At 42.6% G+C, this 14,937-nt stretch overlaps 1 protein-coding gene across 1 annotated transcript; it reads right to left on the bottom strand.

Moving 5' to 3' along the window:
• Positions 1-5: 5 nt before the first annotated feature.
• Pka-c3 (Protein kinase, cAMP-dependent, catalytic subunit 3) lies at positions 6-6,296 on the bottom strand. The gene is made up of 5 exons (XM_077416205.1): positions 5,000-6,296; positions 2,356-2,518; positions 1,293-1,556; positions 603-933; positions 6-421 (listed from the first exon to the last, which is right to left on the bottom strand). The coding sequence occupies exons 1-5, from the start codon at positions 5,088-5,090 to the stop codon at positions 275-277; spliced, it is 996 nt and encodes a 331-aa protein (XP_077272331.1). The 5' UTR covers positions 5,091-6,296; the 3' UTR covers positions 6-274.
• Positions 6,297-14,937: the final 8,641 nt, after the last annotated feature.

Raw genomic sequence — 14,937 nt, 5'->3', positions numbered from 1 at the left:
TAAAATTTCAAATGTTCAACCTTTATTTACAGAATCTCATGAAAACAACAGAAAGGATTTTCTAGCTTAGAGCACGTACAAATAAATAAGTAACACGCAACGAAATATAAAAAGTTATACCTATGTACAGAATGGAAAATTAATTATTATCAACATATCGTGATCACGGTTGTTCTATACCACAAAGTGAGTTCTTCTATTTAGCGCGGTGCCATGGTGAACTTATGAGCGTAGAATATTTGTGACTATTCAAGGGGTATCGTCACACTAGCTGTCAAAAATCTTGAAACAAAACTAGTTGGTCCGGCGGCAAGGGTGGTTGGGAACGCCAGTCGGTTTCGGGATAATCGTCGAAGCAGCTTGCGTCGCCCGGCGTTTTCACTCGCGGCCTTATCGGGGGTGTCAAGGCTCTTTGCGGCACCTGTGGACATTCATCGATCGTTAACCGCCGCTGCGCTTCCGACATATCACGAAACGTAAAGGCATACAGTAATTACACTTATTAAATACTAATTTTTTCGCTTCCGTCATTTCTTTTTTATCTCGCTTGCGCATCACACGTACATCACGCGAAATTAAGTAGACCGATATGATGAAATTACCAAGGGCCATTCGACCAGCTTAAACCATCGATGCCTCTTGACGTCCTCGGCGCCCTGCCTCATGTTTCCCAATCTCTTGGTACGGTCGGCGATCAATAATTTCTTGATCAGATCCTTCGCGATGGGATCCATGTGCTTCGGCCATTCTATCCTACCGCTCAGGATCTTCTCGTAGATCCCGAAAGGGTTGTCGTCGAAGAACGGCGGATATCCCGCCAGCATCTCGTAAATTAAAACGCCTAACGCCCACCAGTCTACGGCTTTATTGTGTCCTTTGCTTTGAATTATTTCCGGCGCCAAGTATTCTGGCGTACCACACAAAGTCCATGTTCTAAAAATGCACGTGTTAATTATAGCCACGGTTTCACAATGTTTATTATGACATGCCGTAACAGGTGAAGTTCAGCCGTAACGCATATGCTAATTGCGTGACATTGCAGATCTTGCTTTATAACAGATGGTCTTTATCAATGCAATTTTAACTTACAGAAATTAGTAAGTAAAAAACAAAAAATGACATTACATTACAGAACATTTTATTATGTAAACTTGTTAATTTTACTCTTACACGCTTACTAGAGATAATCTTTTTACCGTTTTTATTAATAAGCAAACTTCAATTTATTTATTTTCAATCGTCGTCAATTCATATCCTATTTTTAAGTTATTCTCGTTTTGAGAGTGACTCACCTATCCGTAAGTTTCTTGGAAAAACCGAAATCGGTGATTTTGAGGTGGCCCTGACTATCGAGGAGAAGATTCTCTGGCTTGAGGTCTCTGTAAACTATATGCTTGCTGTGCAGATAATCCAGGGCGCAAACTATTTCGGCCGCGTAGAAACAACTCGTGGGTCCGGCGAATCTTCCGGCCGCCCTCAGGTAAGAGAAGAGCTCTCCGCCTGCGACGAACTCCAGCAGCATGTACACCCTGGCCTCGTCCCTGCCGCTCCACAGCCTGAAAAAAGCAGCCCCATAATCTTAATCCTGGTCACACTTATTTTCGAGCCCTTAATTCGCCACACTCTGGTCCGTGAGACCGCTCGACTTTGTCGCATTGTCATTTTCATTCTAATTAATATTTTTTAGCTTGTATTGTAGAAATTGGAAGTACAGACTCTGAATAAGATGTTTATGATAATTATTAGGTCAAGAAAATGATCTGAATTTAAACTAAACTTATTATAAGGAAACTAGAAAATTATGTTATTACGTGAAAACTATAAGAAAACTGAAAAACGTTCAGCGGTCCACTGGACCGGAGTGTGGCGAGCTAGAGTTAAGAGTTTAAGAGTTAAGATATTATAAACCAATCGCAGAGCCGTATTAGCATCTTAAGACGTTACTTAAGACGGTCTTGAAATAAGAAACGTCTATGAATATAGTCCGGGGTCATAGTTTGAAAAGAAGGTGACAAACTGAGCTGTTCGCCACGCGAGCGCAGATCTCGATTTCGCAGCGCTGACTGAAAAAGCGTTCCCCTCGCGAGTGGATCGATTTCTCTCGCCTTTATCTAGCTATTAATCGCGACGTGGCGCAAGTCGTAACGGCGTTTGCATGTATCTGCTTAGACTTAGTCGCGCTTTTTACCGTAGCGTCTTCACGAGAATCCTTTCCTTGACCGACAAACGCAACACTTTCTTCATTCCCTTCATTACATCGCGCGTTCGAACAAGCACGCTTGAAGTAGTTAGGGAGTAATTGCCAACCATTCTCAAGCAATGTTTTCCATTTAATAATAGACGTATAATACTTACATGTTGACGATGAAAGGATGCTTAACTTCCTTTAGGATTGTGACTTCATTGCGTAAGTGCTCGACTTGTTTCAGTCTGATCACGTCCATCATGGAGAGGATTTTTAGGGCGAGAGGCGTTTCATGATGCCTGCAGAGAACCACCCTGCCGAAAGTGCCTGTGCCTAAAAATCGTATTTAAATATTTAAATTAGATATTTATTAGGGTTTACAAACGCGACTTTAAAGATAGGGAAGACCAGGGCTAGAAGTCACACGGGTAAGTTGTCACAAAGCTTATATATCTCACTTAATAAATTGAGTGGAATATTCTTCTCTATAGTGTAGGTTGCTTCTATCGTGTTAGTCGGGTGTACGAAATAGCTCGTTTTAAAAACATCGCATGTGATATTTACGAGCATTTTTTAAAAATTGGAGGTCGTGAGTAAATTGTCCTTACCTCTATTTTTATTGTTCTATTGGTTTTTGGAATTATTAGTCGTAATTTTCTTTTAGTCATAAGAAATATTATAATTTTAGATAATTTTTCCTGTATTTAGTTAACCGTCATTGCAACATAGTTTATAAATATAATCTTCTTTGTTCAAAAAATGACCGTTCAGGGTCTAAGTCTCAAATGAGATGGGATTCAAAGTTTATGAGAATTATTATTCTTTTATTTACTCAAAGTTATGAAAGTATTACAAAATTTATAAGAATTATATTACAAAGTTTATGAAAATTATTAATTTTTCGTTTAATTCATGCTGCAATATATCTTATTAAGTTAAATTTACCAAAAACTGGCGCTAACTTTAATAAAATATTAAACTAGGAACTATTTGTCGTATGTTTCTTCTACATGATAGATACATGACAATCAATCTAGAGTCATATGACAACCAACCCTGGGTATGGGATAAGTTGTCACATTTGCACGATTTTGCTTAGAATTAAATAACTTTTTTGTGTATAAATATATACAAGTCTAATATTTTTTTTTTACGCCTAAAAGATGTAGCTACATTATAAAGTAGTATACGATATTATAAAATATTGCTAACATTTTTTTTTAAATTAATATTTAAAAAGTGTGAAAATTAGCCCCGGTCTCCCCTATCCGTAAATTAGAATTTATAATTATTTTATATTATAATAATTTTCTCTTTCCAATATTATGAGTCAATTTTATTAAATTGAATAATTTTCGCATTTTACGAGACATCCCGATGATACTGGGTCCCGATGATACTTCGATCCGTTGATATTACGATCAAAGTTCAATGCAACACGACTTCACGAATAACAAGTACGTTTATAGCAAAATGTGCCATCTATTGAACCCAATTGAAGTGACCGTTAATTACCAACGCTTTCGACGTTCTTTTGATGTGATATGCATTGCGCGGCGCGGTCTATTTAATGCACTTTCCTACGAATGCAGGTGACTCGGTTGTTCTGGTTAACGTACCGTGACCAATTAGCGCGCATGCAATGAGCCTTGGCCAAATTAAACAGCGAAATTGGCCGTCACGTTGCAGCGGCCACCGCGCGCGAGATTGTTTATGCGCGCGTGCATTTGTGTCGAAAGTGTATCTCGCGCGTGGAATAGCGAGACGAAATTGGCCGCGTGATAGGCCCTTAGCCAGGGGCGGCCAGGCGGCACGATACATGCGCGTCGTCTACAGACCGCGCCGCCGCGACGGTGAGGAGACCGCTGGTGGCCAACGATGACTTGGAACAGGTGTCAACGGTAAAACGACGAAGCGCTTCCGGTGATGGCGTGGACGCTTTAAATACTCGCGCGCGACGGACGCGAATTTAGGTGAAGAGTCGTCGCGCGGCAGTCTCGAGCGAAGAAATTGTACAAGCGACACCGAAATCCAGAAGCTGGGTCTTAAAAAAATCGTTTCTCTACTGACGACGGTATAGCTCGAACGCATCTGGGGCTAAAATTACGAAAAGAGGAAAAAGAGAGTCTCACCGGCCGAGCACCTGCAATTTTCCGAACCATTCTCTCACATAATTCTGACACTTTAACGAGCATTTAAATATATATACCGCATATCCTCTTACTCTCTGGTGTCCCACTTCGAAAACGACAAATTTATTGATTTCTTCTCGCTCGTTATTTTTTTTTAAATCCCGTGTGATTGAAATATTATATTTTTATTATTGCGAACTGAGTTTCTACTTTCTATTTATTCTTGCACAAATATACATACGACATTCACAAATTTATATCTCTGAATTTAACAACTTTCTAACAGTACTTTTATGCATCGTTAATAAAATAAGAAATTTCTCTACTTGTACTTTTATATAAGTATTTATAATTTGATATAAATATATATCAATATTTTAAAAGATATTAATTACGCTATCGAGTTTAATTTCCATTTTTTTACATCGTGCCAGTTATAAACAAAATTCTCAGAAATTTTCTGAAAAATGAATATAAAATGACTCTTTCATAGAATTCAAATTCAAAAATGGCGTATTGTATCGATTTAGTCTTTACTATTCACTTATGCCAACTACAATTATTATATCTATAGATAAAATTTTAATAAAAATAAAATTGTAGGGAGAAACAGACCGAGAGCTCAGTATAAAATAGAGAAATCCCAATCGGTTTTTCGGCTAGGATAATATTTCGAGCTTACCGATAGTCTTGATGATTTCCAAATCGTCGATGTCATATCGTGGCGGGTCCTCCTGCGATCCCTCGTCGTCAGACGTGGTGTCCCCCGACATCGTTTACGGAGCACTGTCGAGCCGAGCGTCGTCAGAGAAAGTTTCTGATTTATTTCTCCCAGGCACCTCGACACGTGGAAAGAAGAAAGGAAGCCCTGGTTCAACGATCCACACACCGCGATATTCTTAGACCACGTAACGACGACTACCCGCGCTCATATCTGCTGTGCGTGACTTCAACTTGTAGCTTGTAAACTCGTAGCTTCCCAGAAACGATTCTTCGTCGGTCTTCGATATAAAAATCGCGAGTCTAAATGTGTAAAGATTACCCGGTGCACGCTGATCGCGTTCGAAGACGATAGCAGGCGTTTCCGCGAATTCTTCTTCAATTGGAAAACACTTTGCGATCGGTATTGTCTCCAGGAAGTGTTCTCATAACTACTGCTCGAAAGCGAGCCGAACGAATGTCCACGTCAACGACCCTCCTTTCTTGCGGCTCTCGCTCGGAGCGGTGAAAATGTGCGCGTCGATTTCACAAGTGTCGTTTAACTGGCGGCACAAGTGCGCGCCGCGGTTTCGCTCGGGCATTCGAATGTATAGAAAACGAGTTCGCTTTCCGCGTTTCCACCGCGGCCGCAACGCGTCGAGCGGCTCTATCGACGAATTTTATCGGCTCGTTTCTCCCGTGTTCCGATTAAATATCATTGCAAAAAGAAAAAGTGCAGTCGTGAACGCGTCACGCGAGCGTAGTCGCGATTTCCGCTCGGGGGGGGTATACCCCGCGCGCGAGTGGTATTTGCAATCGGTATAGCGTTCCGCCCGTTCACTTCGTATGCCCAGCTACGTGTTTTGCAACTTTGTTAACTAAGCTGTCATCCTTGGTTCTAATTTCAACGCGTCTGCCTCACGATATATAATTCCAATTTCTTTTCAATTTTATTCGATATTCAGGAGTAGTACAATATTTAAACTCCGACACGCGGCAGCTGAGCGGCGCACGTGAGTGCGATTGCTTATTAAACCGCTCGGTTCCCAGAAACGAGCGTCGGGCCGCACTAACACCAATGCGATCTCTGACAGCAAGCGCCTCGATCAGCGGAGCACGTCGCAGCAGCAGAATTGTATCGTATCATTTCCCCGTCGTAATTCATCGAACCGCTCGATCGGACGGAACTCGAAACGCTGCTGGCTGGAGGATGATTAGCGCGTCATCCCTGGACCCTGCGCAGCGCGCAGTTCGGATGCCAAGCAGAACTAAACTGGTCACCGAGGGGTCTGAAAAGGCTGTCTATCCTTCTGTTGCCCCCTCCCTTGCCTCGGACCCCCCATTCGCGCCCACTCGCGCTTACTCTTACTGAGCATCATCGGTCTGTACCATCTAGCCGGTGAGATTTATAGGAACCGCGCGATCGATCCTCGAGGAGGATATCGGCGCGAGATACGCATGACGCTGGCCGTGGCCCGATAAAAGCGGGCGCAAAAATACGAATCGTTTGTTCTAAATTAAAACTTTCGGTTTCGTATTTTGGCGAACGTGCGCGAGACGGTTGCGTCAACCCCATAAATACGAGGGCTGCTCTCTCGTCGAGATTCGCCCGAGAGAAATCCTGAGATTTAACCGCTCCCTCCCGGATGAGTCTGACGAGCCTGAAATTCATTTCGTGAATCATGCTGGACGATGACTGTGCATTTCAACATTTTTATTGATAATATATTCGTGAAGGGAACAAGATCGCTGCTTAAAGAAACTAACTAAAAGTCTAAAAGTCGCTTGTCAACATGGAAAATCCGCTGTAGATATATCAAAGTTCACGAGAGAGCGGATATCCTCGTGGTATATTTCATAAATTGACTATACGTTACTGCCGATGCCGTTGCAAAACGATCAACGGTCGCGGAGCGAGAGCCGGCTGACGATCGGGCGATTCCTTCGAATTTCGACTTATTTTTAAATTTGGCGATCGTCCAGATGCATTTTGCTACCGACGCTCGACGTCGCGATGACTGACGACACGTATCGGGTCCCAGCGCTACCAGAGCGAGCCCCCATAAATCGCGGGCTTTTATATTTATCGCTAAGTGCTAGCCCGCGATCTGCAAGCGCGTTAAAAGCACGTTCGCCGATTCTATCAGCGGAAAAATCGGCGCCGTTTTTTTTTATCGGCGAGAGCAACGACAGCGCGTGGACCTATTTTACGGTTTCTATTGATTCGAGATCGTGGAAAAAAACAGTTCGCGGGTATGCAAGGCGGGTAAATTACCGTCACGAATCCATGACTGCGTTCTTTCGTAACCGATATTTGGCGTCCTCGTGTTTCGTGATCTTTAACGTCAACGCCTGTGTGCGCGATTGTTGCGTAACAAGATAGATACAACGTATATAGCCTAAGTGTTACATATTGCGTCAGCTTGCAAAATAAATTATTGAGGTGCACCTGTTTTATTCATACGCGAAATACGAGAATGGGCCTCTTAACGTTTAACAATTTCGTCTCTCCCCTGCTCAACGAAAGTTTTGTAGAGGAAACGGCCACGTACGTGTGTCGCGTGATCTCGATATCGTTGTCTCGGTATCCGTTCCGTAATACGCGCTGGGCTTGATTACCGACCAAACTAAAAATAATAGTTTCCCGGAAATCCCGTCGCGCGATGTCATTCGATGCCAAGACAAGTATAAGCACCTTAATAATCACATATACCAGCTTTGTACGAGGCGTATACTGAAATAGTTTGCGGTTACGAGACAGCGATACGACGCGACGCACACGTGTTTTCGACGATGGAATAAGCGCCGCATTTATTGTGCCGCATTATATAAAAGCTCCGTTCATCGATTACTCAATGGAACGCAACAAAAAGGCTACGTGGCCAATCAACCGACGTAGATGTTCTATCTACCGGAACATTCAGTACAATGCCTTTTTTTTATTAACGTATTCATAATGTACAAACGAGGAGAGAAGAATTCTGATTTTTAACGATGTATCGATAAAATGTGCGCTAACATTTTGTTGTATATTTAACAGGAAGATGCATTTCAAGAGACCTGATTTAACAGAGAGACTCTGGATATTAGGTTACAAATTTTTCTTTCTTTTTTTTAGAATCGCGTTATTAACATTTAGACAGGGATGTTGGTGTTGAGTGACCGCCACGATATATCATTTAGTTCTTATAGTAAACATCTGGCGATATTTACCGGTAACTCGAGAAACAAATGCGTCCGTTCTGGCGGAGATCGGACGTTTTTATAGTGTCACTTTGCGGATGCGAATGAGTCGTCGAATCGATATATATTTGTTACGAAGTTCTGATTTTGATCGTAAGTCAATATTAGCTTTCGCGATGACGATAGTCGAAGATTGATGGCCCGTGAACATCGCACGCGTTATCGAGGAAAGGCGGAGTTTGACTGTCGGGGAAGACCGATCGTTGTTTCGAGAAATAAGTGTACAGATTTCAAAGTGGCCAACTATTATAAACAGCAGTAGGTATCGGATCTTCATAATTCGCCTTATCTTCCTAAATTCAAATCGCGCTTTTTGAAATTCATTTTTATTCCAAATAAATTTTGTAATATTATTCAATATGCGAGTAGATATGTCTTTTCTTGAATTTTTTGAAAAATTCATTGACCGCTCTTTCAATTCATTTAATCGCATCGTCGATTTTGAACATATATCTGTAAATGCTTTTTATGCGCTGCTATTATGCGTTTTCTCACGTTATTCAGAGCGAACAACAGTATAAATTGCGATGTTGAATCACCACCGCAAAAGTGTCCATACTTTTCAAGGACGCCGAGCCGAGAAAGTCATTGGTCAGCCTGTGACGTCAACGTCGCCCACGGTCTCTGGATGTAGATCAAATTCGATACCTAGAAACCAAGAAACGAATAGATAAGTACGTCGCTCTAATGTACTTTGGCATAAAATCACTTCTCATTACCATGTCATTGTTAATCCTCCGATTGCCAAACATCTGGCTAAATAGCGTCCGAATACTTCGGATGTCCCGTCCGCTGACGCGTCATTGATTGATGCGCTTCATTAGATTTTTGGCACCTTCGACCACTTCGTCAAGTTCATTCTTCGCTACATCGGTAAAGACTGAGGACGAAGTGTGGCTTCATGCGTTTCTTAACAGTTGCCAGGCCGAACGTTTCTCCATAGCTTAACAATGATTAGCATGAGTCATCGACCTACCTTGTCACGGTACGCAGGCAAGTCCTTTATTAAACCCGTTTCCACTTGCGTCCGTGTAACGTGGAACACAAGTAATAACGTAATGTGATTTGACCTCCCTCTAATCTCCGTTTCCAAGTTTTTTTTACTTAGGACACGACGACGCGGCTTTCAATGGACTTGGTGAATAGCGATAATCTTTATTTTCTCACGATTAAAGTAACTTCTGCGGCGGTCGTTGTAAAAAGCCACAGGATTTATCTGCGCCGTATATTCGCCTAACGTTTCGCGTCCCCCGCGTGTGCTTGTATATCTCCGACTCCGACTCCGCGCGTCGTCACGTTTCCGCGTGTGTATGCGTGTGTATACCGGCGATGATTGCCCGCACACACGACACAGGCGAAAAATATACACGCGCGCGTGTGGCTAATCGGCGGTTCCCAGGGAGCACGAAGGTTTCGCTCGGTATTTTCAGCGTTGCCTCCGCGAGCGATCCCACGGCGACTTCCGGTTCCGCGCTGACTTATCCACTTCCCGTTGCTATGACAATTTTCCGCGGCGGGCACCGCGTGGAGAAGCGCTAAAAAAAAAGTAATAACGTTGTTATGCGCACGCACAGGTCACGGTTCCGCTCCTCCGTGTGCGAGAGAGGAGAATTCAACGTTTCAGAAACTTTACCGTCCGCTGTTAATTATGCACATCGCATTAATTATACCGGTGAAATCTTGCATCGTTATGAATTATGAATGAATGCAATCGCGAAATATTCACGATAAAAAAAGAATAGGTACAATCGGGTGAAAATATCTTAACGATTGTTTGTTTAAGCGCGGGGAACCGCTTATGTTGGATCGGAGGAACACCGAACTCCGTCGAGGAATTTCAGCGCAGAAATGAGACGTTACGATGCTCTTTCCCTTCCACTCCGTTTATATCATGCTCAACATAGCGCAGGTGCTTACCTGGGGAGTCGGAGGATGCAGCCAGGCCTGTCTGTTCGTTCGTCTGACCGTCGTGCAACTCAACCTGAAACCGGAAGCGCCGCTTTCTGCCCTGCTGCCCACGAACAATGAGATCGGGAGAGATTCCTGAGAGGACGTGAGCACGATCGAACCACGAGGTGTTTTATCAACAGCCGGGATCGAAAATATTCATTTCTCCGGCTGAAAACCTACGAATTGAAACGTCACGTCCAGTTGTGTACAAGCTGCGCTGTATTTAGAACCGCGCGCGTCGCGCTACTCCCTTTCTGTGTATTGTTTAAAAACATGTCAGAAGAATCGGAAAACCTGAATTTATCCTTTGCCACACGTTTTCAGATTAATTTTTGCATATTGTTATTATTCAAATTTTTATCATATTTAAATGATAAGAATTTCCGACTCTGCTGATATTTTAAAATTTCTTTCTTCGCTTCATTTGGCAGTACATAAATCTTCAGGTATATCTGATAAGAGAATGATTTTGGGCAAAAATAATTTTTATATATTGATATTTTTCTATGTGCCGTATAGACGTTGCCGCGATATCGTACAACGTGGCACGTAGACAATCGAGAAAATCTTTTCACGGCCACTACGAAGTCACGTGGTGAGCGTACGTGCAGCAACAGGTGTGACGCAACAGGTAATCAAATGCCGGTATTACGATTTGTTCTTCGTCGAATCGATTGTCTTTCTGCACTTGTCTGCGATTCGAGATTTACATCCCCCTGTGCATTATTTCTCGATGATCGTTTCAACGAAGAATGCGATGAGCTTGGATAGTATTTAGAAAGTCAACACCTGGGTGTTTTTAAGTCTCGCGCGCAAACTAATTCAATATTTCTTTCTATAGAAAAATTATGAGAAATGTCGACAAAATATTTGTTAACTTACTATTGTAAATAATACAGATATAGATAGATGAGATGATAAATATTATCGCGTAAAGAATTTACGTTAAGGCATATGCCTCAGTTTGAAATGAGAATTTCAAGCGAAATTTCATCGGATTCCTTTCTGATTTTGCCGATTCCGCGTATAAGACGCGAGCGGGAGAATCTTTCACGGAGTTGTCAACGCTTTTTCCGCGAGAGGTTCCAGCGAGCGATGATGATGAAGAGTTGCGCATTTACCTGCCTTAGCCGCGCGCGACAGGTGGTGTGTGACACGACTTAAGCCGCGTTGCGAATCTGCCTGAGGACCTTGACGTGGCCTTTTTTCCCCCCAGACATTTTCTACTTCTGCCTTCGCAAAGTCCGTTTCCGGTTGGCTCTGTCTCCTCCGTTACGCTCCTCTCCTCTCCTCTCCTTGTCCTGTCGTCGCCGTACGCCGTCATCGTCCGCGCGCCGCGACGAAACGAGCATTTCGCTCGGCAAATGCGCCTCTCCGTGACTCTCATCCGCGACGCTTTGCGACGTGTTCTTGCACAGGAGGAGGTCGTTGCTCGTTGCCAAGCGGTTGCTTGCCACGTGTATGCACGGCGCCTCCGCGGCTCGCGGGAAGTAAAGAGAATAGGGGCAGGCTGCTGGTATCTCGTAATAGTTGCACGAAATGGAATTTCAAGTAAATAAAATTATTGTAAAATGTATATTATTTTATTAGTAATTTTATTATTTAGACATGCACAAAATTTGCTAATTTAAATTTCTTAAAGATTACCTTAGAAAAATTAGTTAAGTTTGCAATCAGAAAATAGTTTTGGTTGCTTAAGTTTGCTTAGGTCAGACAACAAGCGTTAGTGATGTACATAGTGATGACGGAAACTTAATTAGAAATAGATTGTGAAAAATTATACAAAGTAAACGTAATACTTTCTACGAATTATATTATACATGTCTCTGCAAAGAGTCGAAGAGCAAAATAATTCTTGTCTCACGTGTAAAGCTGGCAGGAGAGCCATGGTGGAGCGGGCGATGTTGGCAACGAGCTCGGTCCATGTAAGTTTCTCCAATACATACATACGTGTTTGTTGCAGCGCAGCAGAAAATGATTTCCTAGGCTTATTGCGCCGCCGTAAGGCCGGACGCTGTGTATGACACGGGAGCTCCACGGGTTTATTGCTTAAATCCCCCGTGAATTCTTCCAGTGCCATTTACAGAATCCAAGCCGATAGATAAGCCAGCGGAGAGTTGGTATGGGGAATTTCCATCTCTTGGTTGCGCCTCGCTCTGAAACCCTGACAAAGAAACTTGGAAAGGTAATAATCGATAGCGGTGTGGCCTTCGAGGAATGGTATGTCGCAACTCGCAACGTTCTCCAGATGCACATGCACCATGCATCGATAGAAGTCGCTCTACCGAAACTTTAGCTTTACCGACAGCAATAACAATTTCTATAATATCGAGAGAATGAAGTTTTCAGTCGTCGTGATCCTCGCCGTCACCGTTCCGCCGAAAGGTTCCCTTGTTTGGTCGCTTCGATTGTTTAGACGCGGATGTGAGTGGTGCCAGCCGGCGTTCCCGCGATCTTCGGCGCCGGGGCTCCTCTTGACTCGAGCCTATTTTGTGTCAGGCGAAAAGTGTGGCGACATGATCGTCGCTAGACTTGCGGATATTTACCTCTCCGTAGCGCATATATGTATGTCCTATGTATGTGCCCGAGTTGTCTGTCTCTTTATGTCACATATGTATATGTGCATATGTTTGTATGTGTTTATACGCATGTCGTGCACGACTTTAGTGGATGATACGTAACAAGAGCGGTTTTTTATCCTACAGCTATTGTCGACTCGACGTCGCACTGACAATGAGTGACAAGTCTAGGATAAATCAAAGCGAAAAGATATTAATGGCGTGATAAAGACGATCGTAACGAGACGATACAAAGGCCATTTTAATCTCGGTGTACAATTATGACAGCGGAAATAGATTTCGGTATTAATAGACCGATAGCCCAAGTTTACTCCGAGAATTTCGAGTCATAAATCACAGAGGACCGGAACGGGGTCAATACAGATTTCTGTCTCAGCGAAAAAGAACACAGAACTGGAAAAAAAAAATCGAGTCAGAGGGGGTCGGCGAAGGCGGAGGCAAGTGCTAAGCCTGTCGACTGTTTCTTTTCCCCTTCTTGTTCTTCCGTCACGGATCGATGACTCTTCCCGGAAGCCGCGTCTGCTAGATCTCGCGAAGCGCGCCATGATTTGTTCTCCAGGCGTTCTCCACGCTCGTCCTTCAAACTCCAACGTCTCGTCTCGCGAATCCTCTCCCTCTTTCTCTATCTCCGCTCGCTTTCTCTCTCGATTTGCTCGCTCCCACCCACGAAATCGTTCCCACACCGATTCTTCAGGTTCGACCGGAGCCATGTTGTCGAGTTTTTCACGTTGGGATGTGCCTCTCCTATCCTCTCCGTCTTCCCGCAGGCCATAATCTAGTCAAGTATCCGTCTATCTGTTCCTGTCTTTCTCCAGCCACTTCTACAATGTATCAGAAATCACACTGTATCCTTCGGTTACAAGTACCCCCTTTCCTGCAAAGTTTCTTTATAAATTCCAAGTCAATTTTTTCGTGGTAAAAAAATTGTGCTAACAAAAAACTGATTTCAAGCGTAATTAAATATCATAAACTACGCATATCGTAACTTTTGATATACATAGTATATCTTGCCGCAAGTGTTTTATGTTTTCTTGTATTATGCTAATTTTTCGCGGTTGTCTCGTGGTAACCAACGTCGATACGATAACTCTCATTTTTGTCTCATTTAAAATAATCGATTACCGATGACCAAGAAAATACCAAAAAACTAACACCTTAGTTATCTAGCATCGTGAGTTTCCTTTTTTACCTTTAATGAATCTTGTAGTCGAGCGGTTACGACGCAGCTTGATTTAATTCGTTTCATGCTGATTAAGACAAAATCGATCCACGACCGTCGAAAATGATCGAGATGAAGTTTCACGGAGGAATCGATTTTGCGCATAATAACGCGGCGAAATAATTTATTTATGGAGCGATAAAGTATATAACCGAGGGAGTAACGCGCGTACCACATCGAGTTTTCCCGCTCGGTTCTCACGATTCGAATCTTCTCGGTGCACCGTGTATATGCTTGCGATTCTTCGCCGACTATCTGCAAGTCTCTCAGTTCTCAAGCCATTCTTCCGGTCATGCCATCATTCTGGTTCTCACGGTTTATTCGAACATCGAAAAACGCGCGCGGCACGGAAATAATGGCTGCTCGCAGAAGTCTTTTTAATGTACATCGCGGTTAAATGCTCCCGTACAACGATTATTACTTCAAAAATAATTTGATCGCATTCCTCCGTTCGGTCAATGTCGATGTGATTTTTGTTGGCTGGTTGGCACGTCTTATCGAGCCTGCATAGTCGTAAAAAAAATGTTAAGTATGTCAGTCGGAGCTATTCGTCGAAGTCATTCGACGAAAGATACGCGTTTTCCGGCGCGTTTCTTTCGCAAAACTACAGTTATCAGAAAATAATTTATTTCCAGAATAGGTTTGTGCGCGTATCTCTATCGTGACAAAAAAAAGAAATTTTGTAAGTATACTTAAGGAGAAAAATTTTACGCATATATTATTGAACGTCATATAAATTTTATTCTGCTTCATATAATAATTTAATAAGTAACGCGAATTTTTAATAACAAAAAATAAACGTTATTAATATTATTAAATATTAATTATGTTATTAAATTGTTTTCGTAATATATAAATAACACAAAAACCAAAAATCTCGTCAAAATTGTAAACACTGTTTTCGCTATATACAGTCAAGTTACGTTAATT

The sequence above is a fragment of the Temnothorax americanus genome, unplaced genomic scaffold, assembly GCF_048541705.1.
Source record: "Temnothorax americanus isolate GAGA-0224 unplaced genomic scaffold, ASM4854170v1 Scaffold42, whole genome shotgun sequence".
In the NCBI taxonomy this organism is placed as follows: domain Eukaryota; kingdom Metazoa; phylum Arthropoda; class Insecta; order Hymenoptera; family Formicidae; genus Temnothorax; species Temnothorax americanus.
Note: the sequence above shows the minus strand (reverse complement) of the source record. Positions and strands in the feature narration are given on the sequence as shown.

What these genes read in the sequence shown, in the direction of transcription:
- Pka-c3 (XM_077416205.1), bottom strand. Translation starts at nt 5,090, where the DNA reads ATGTCGGGGGACACCACGTCTGACGACGAGGGATCGCAGGAGGACCCG. An exon ending in CATCCTTTCATCGTCAACAT is followed by an intron (nt 1,557 to 2,355) that starts GTAAGTATTATA and finishes TGCTTTTTTCAG; the next exon opens with GCTGTGGAGCGGCAGGGACG. An exon ending in AGCTGGTCGAATGGCCCTTG is followed by an intron (nt 422 to 602) that starts GTAATTTCATCA and finishes GAATGTCCACAG; the next exon opens with GTGCCGCAAAGAGCCTTGAC.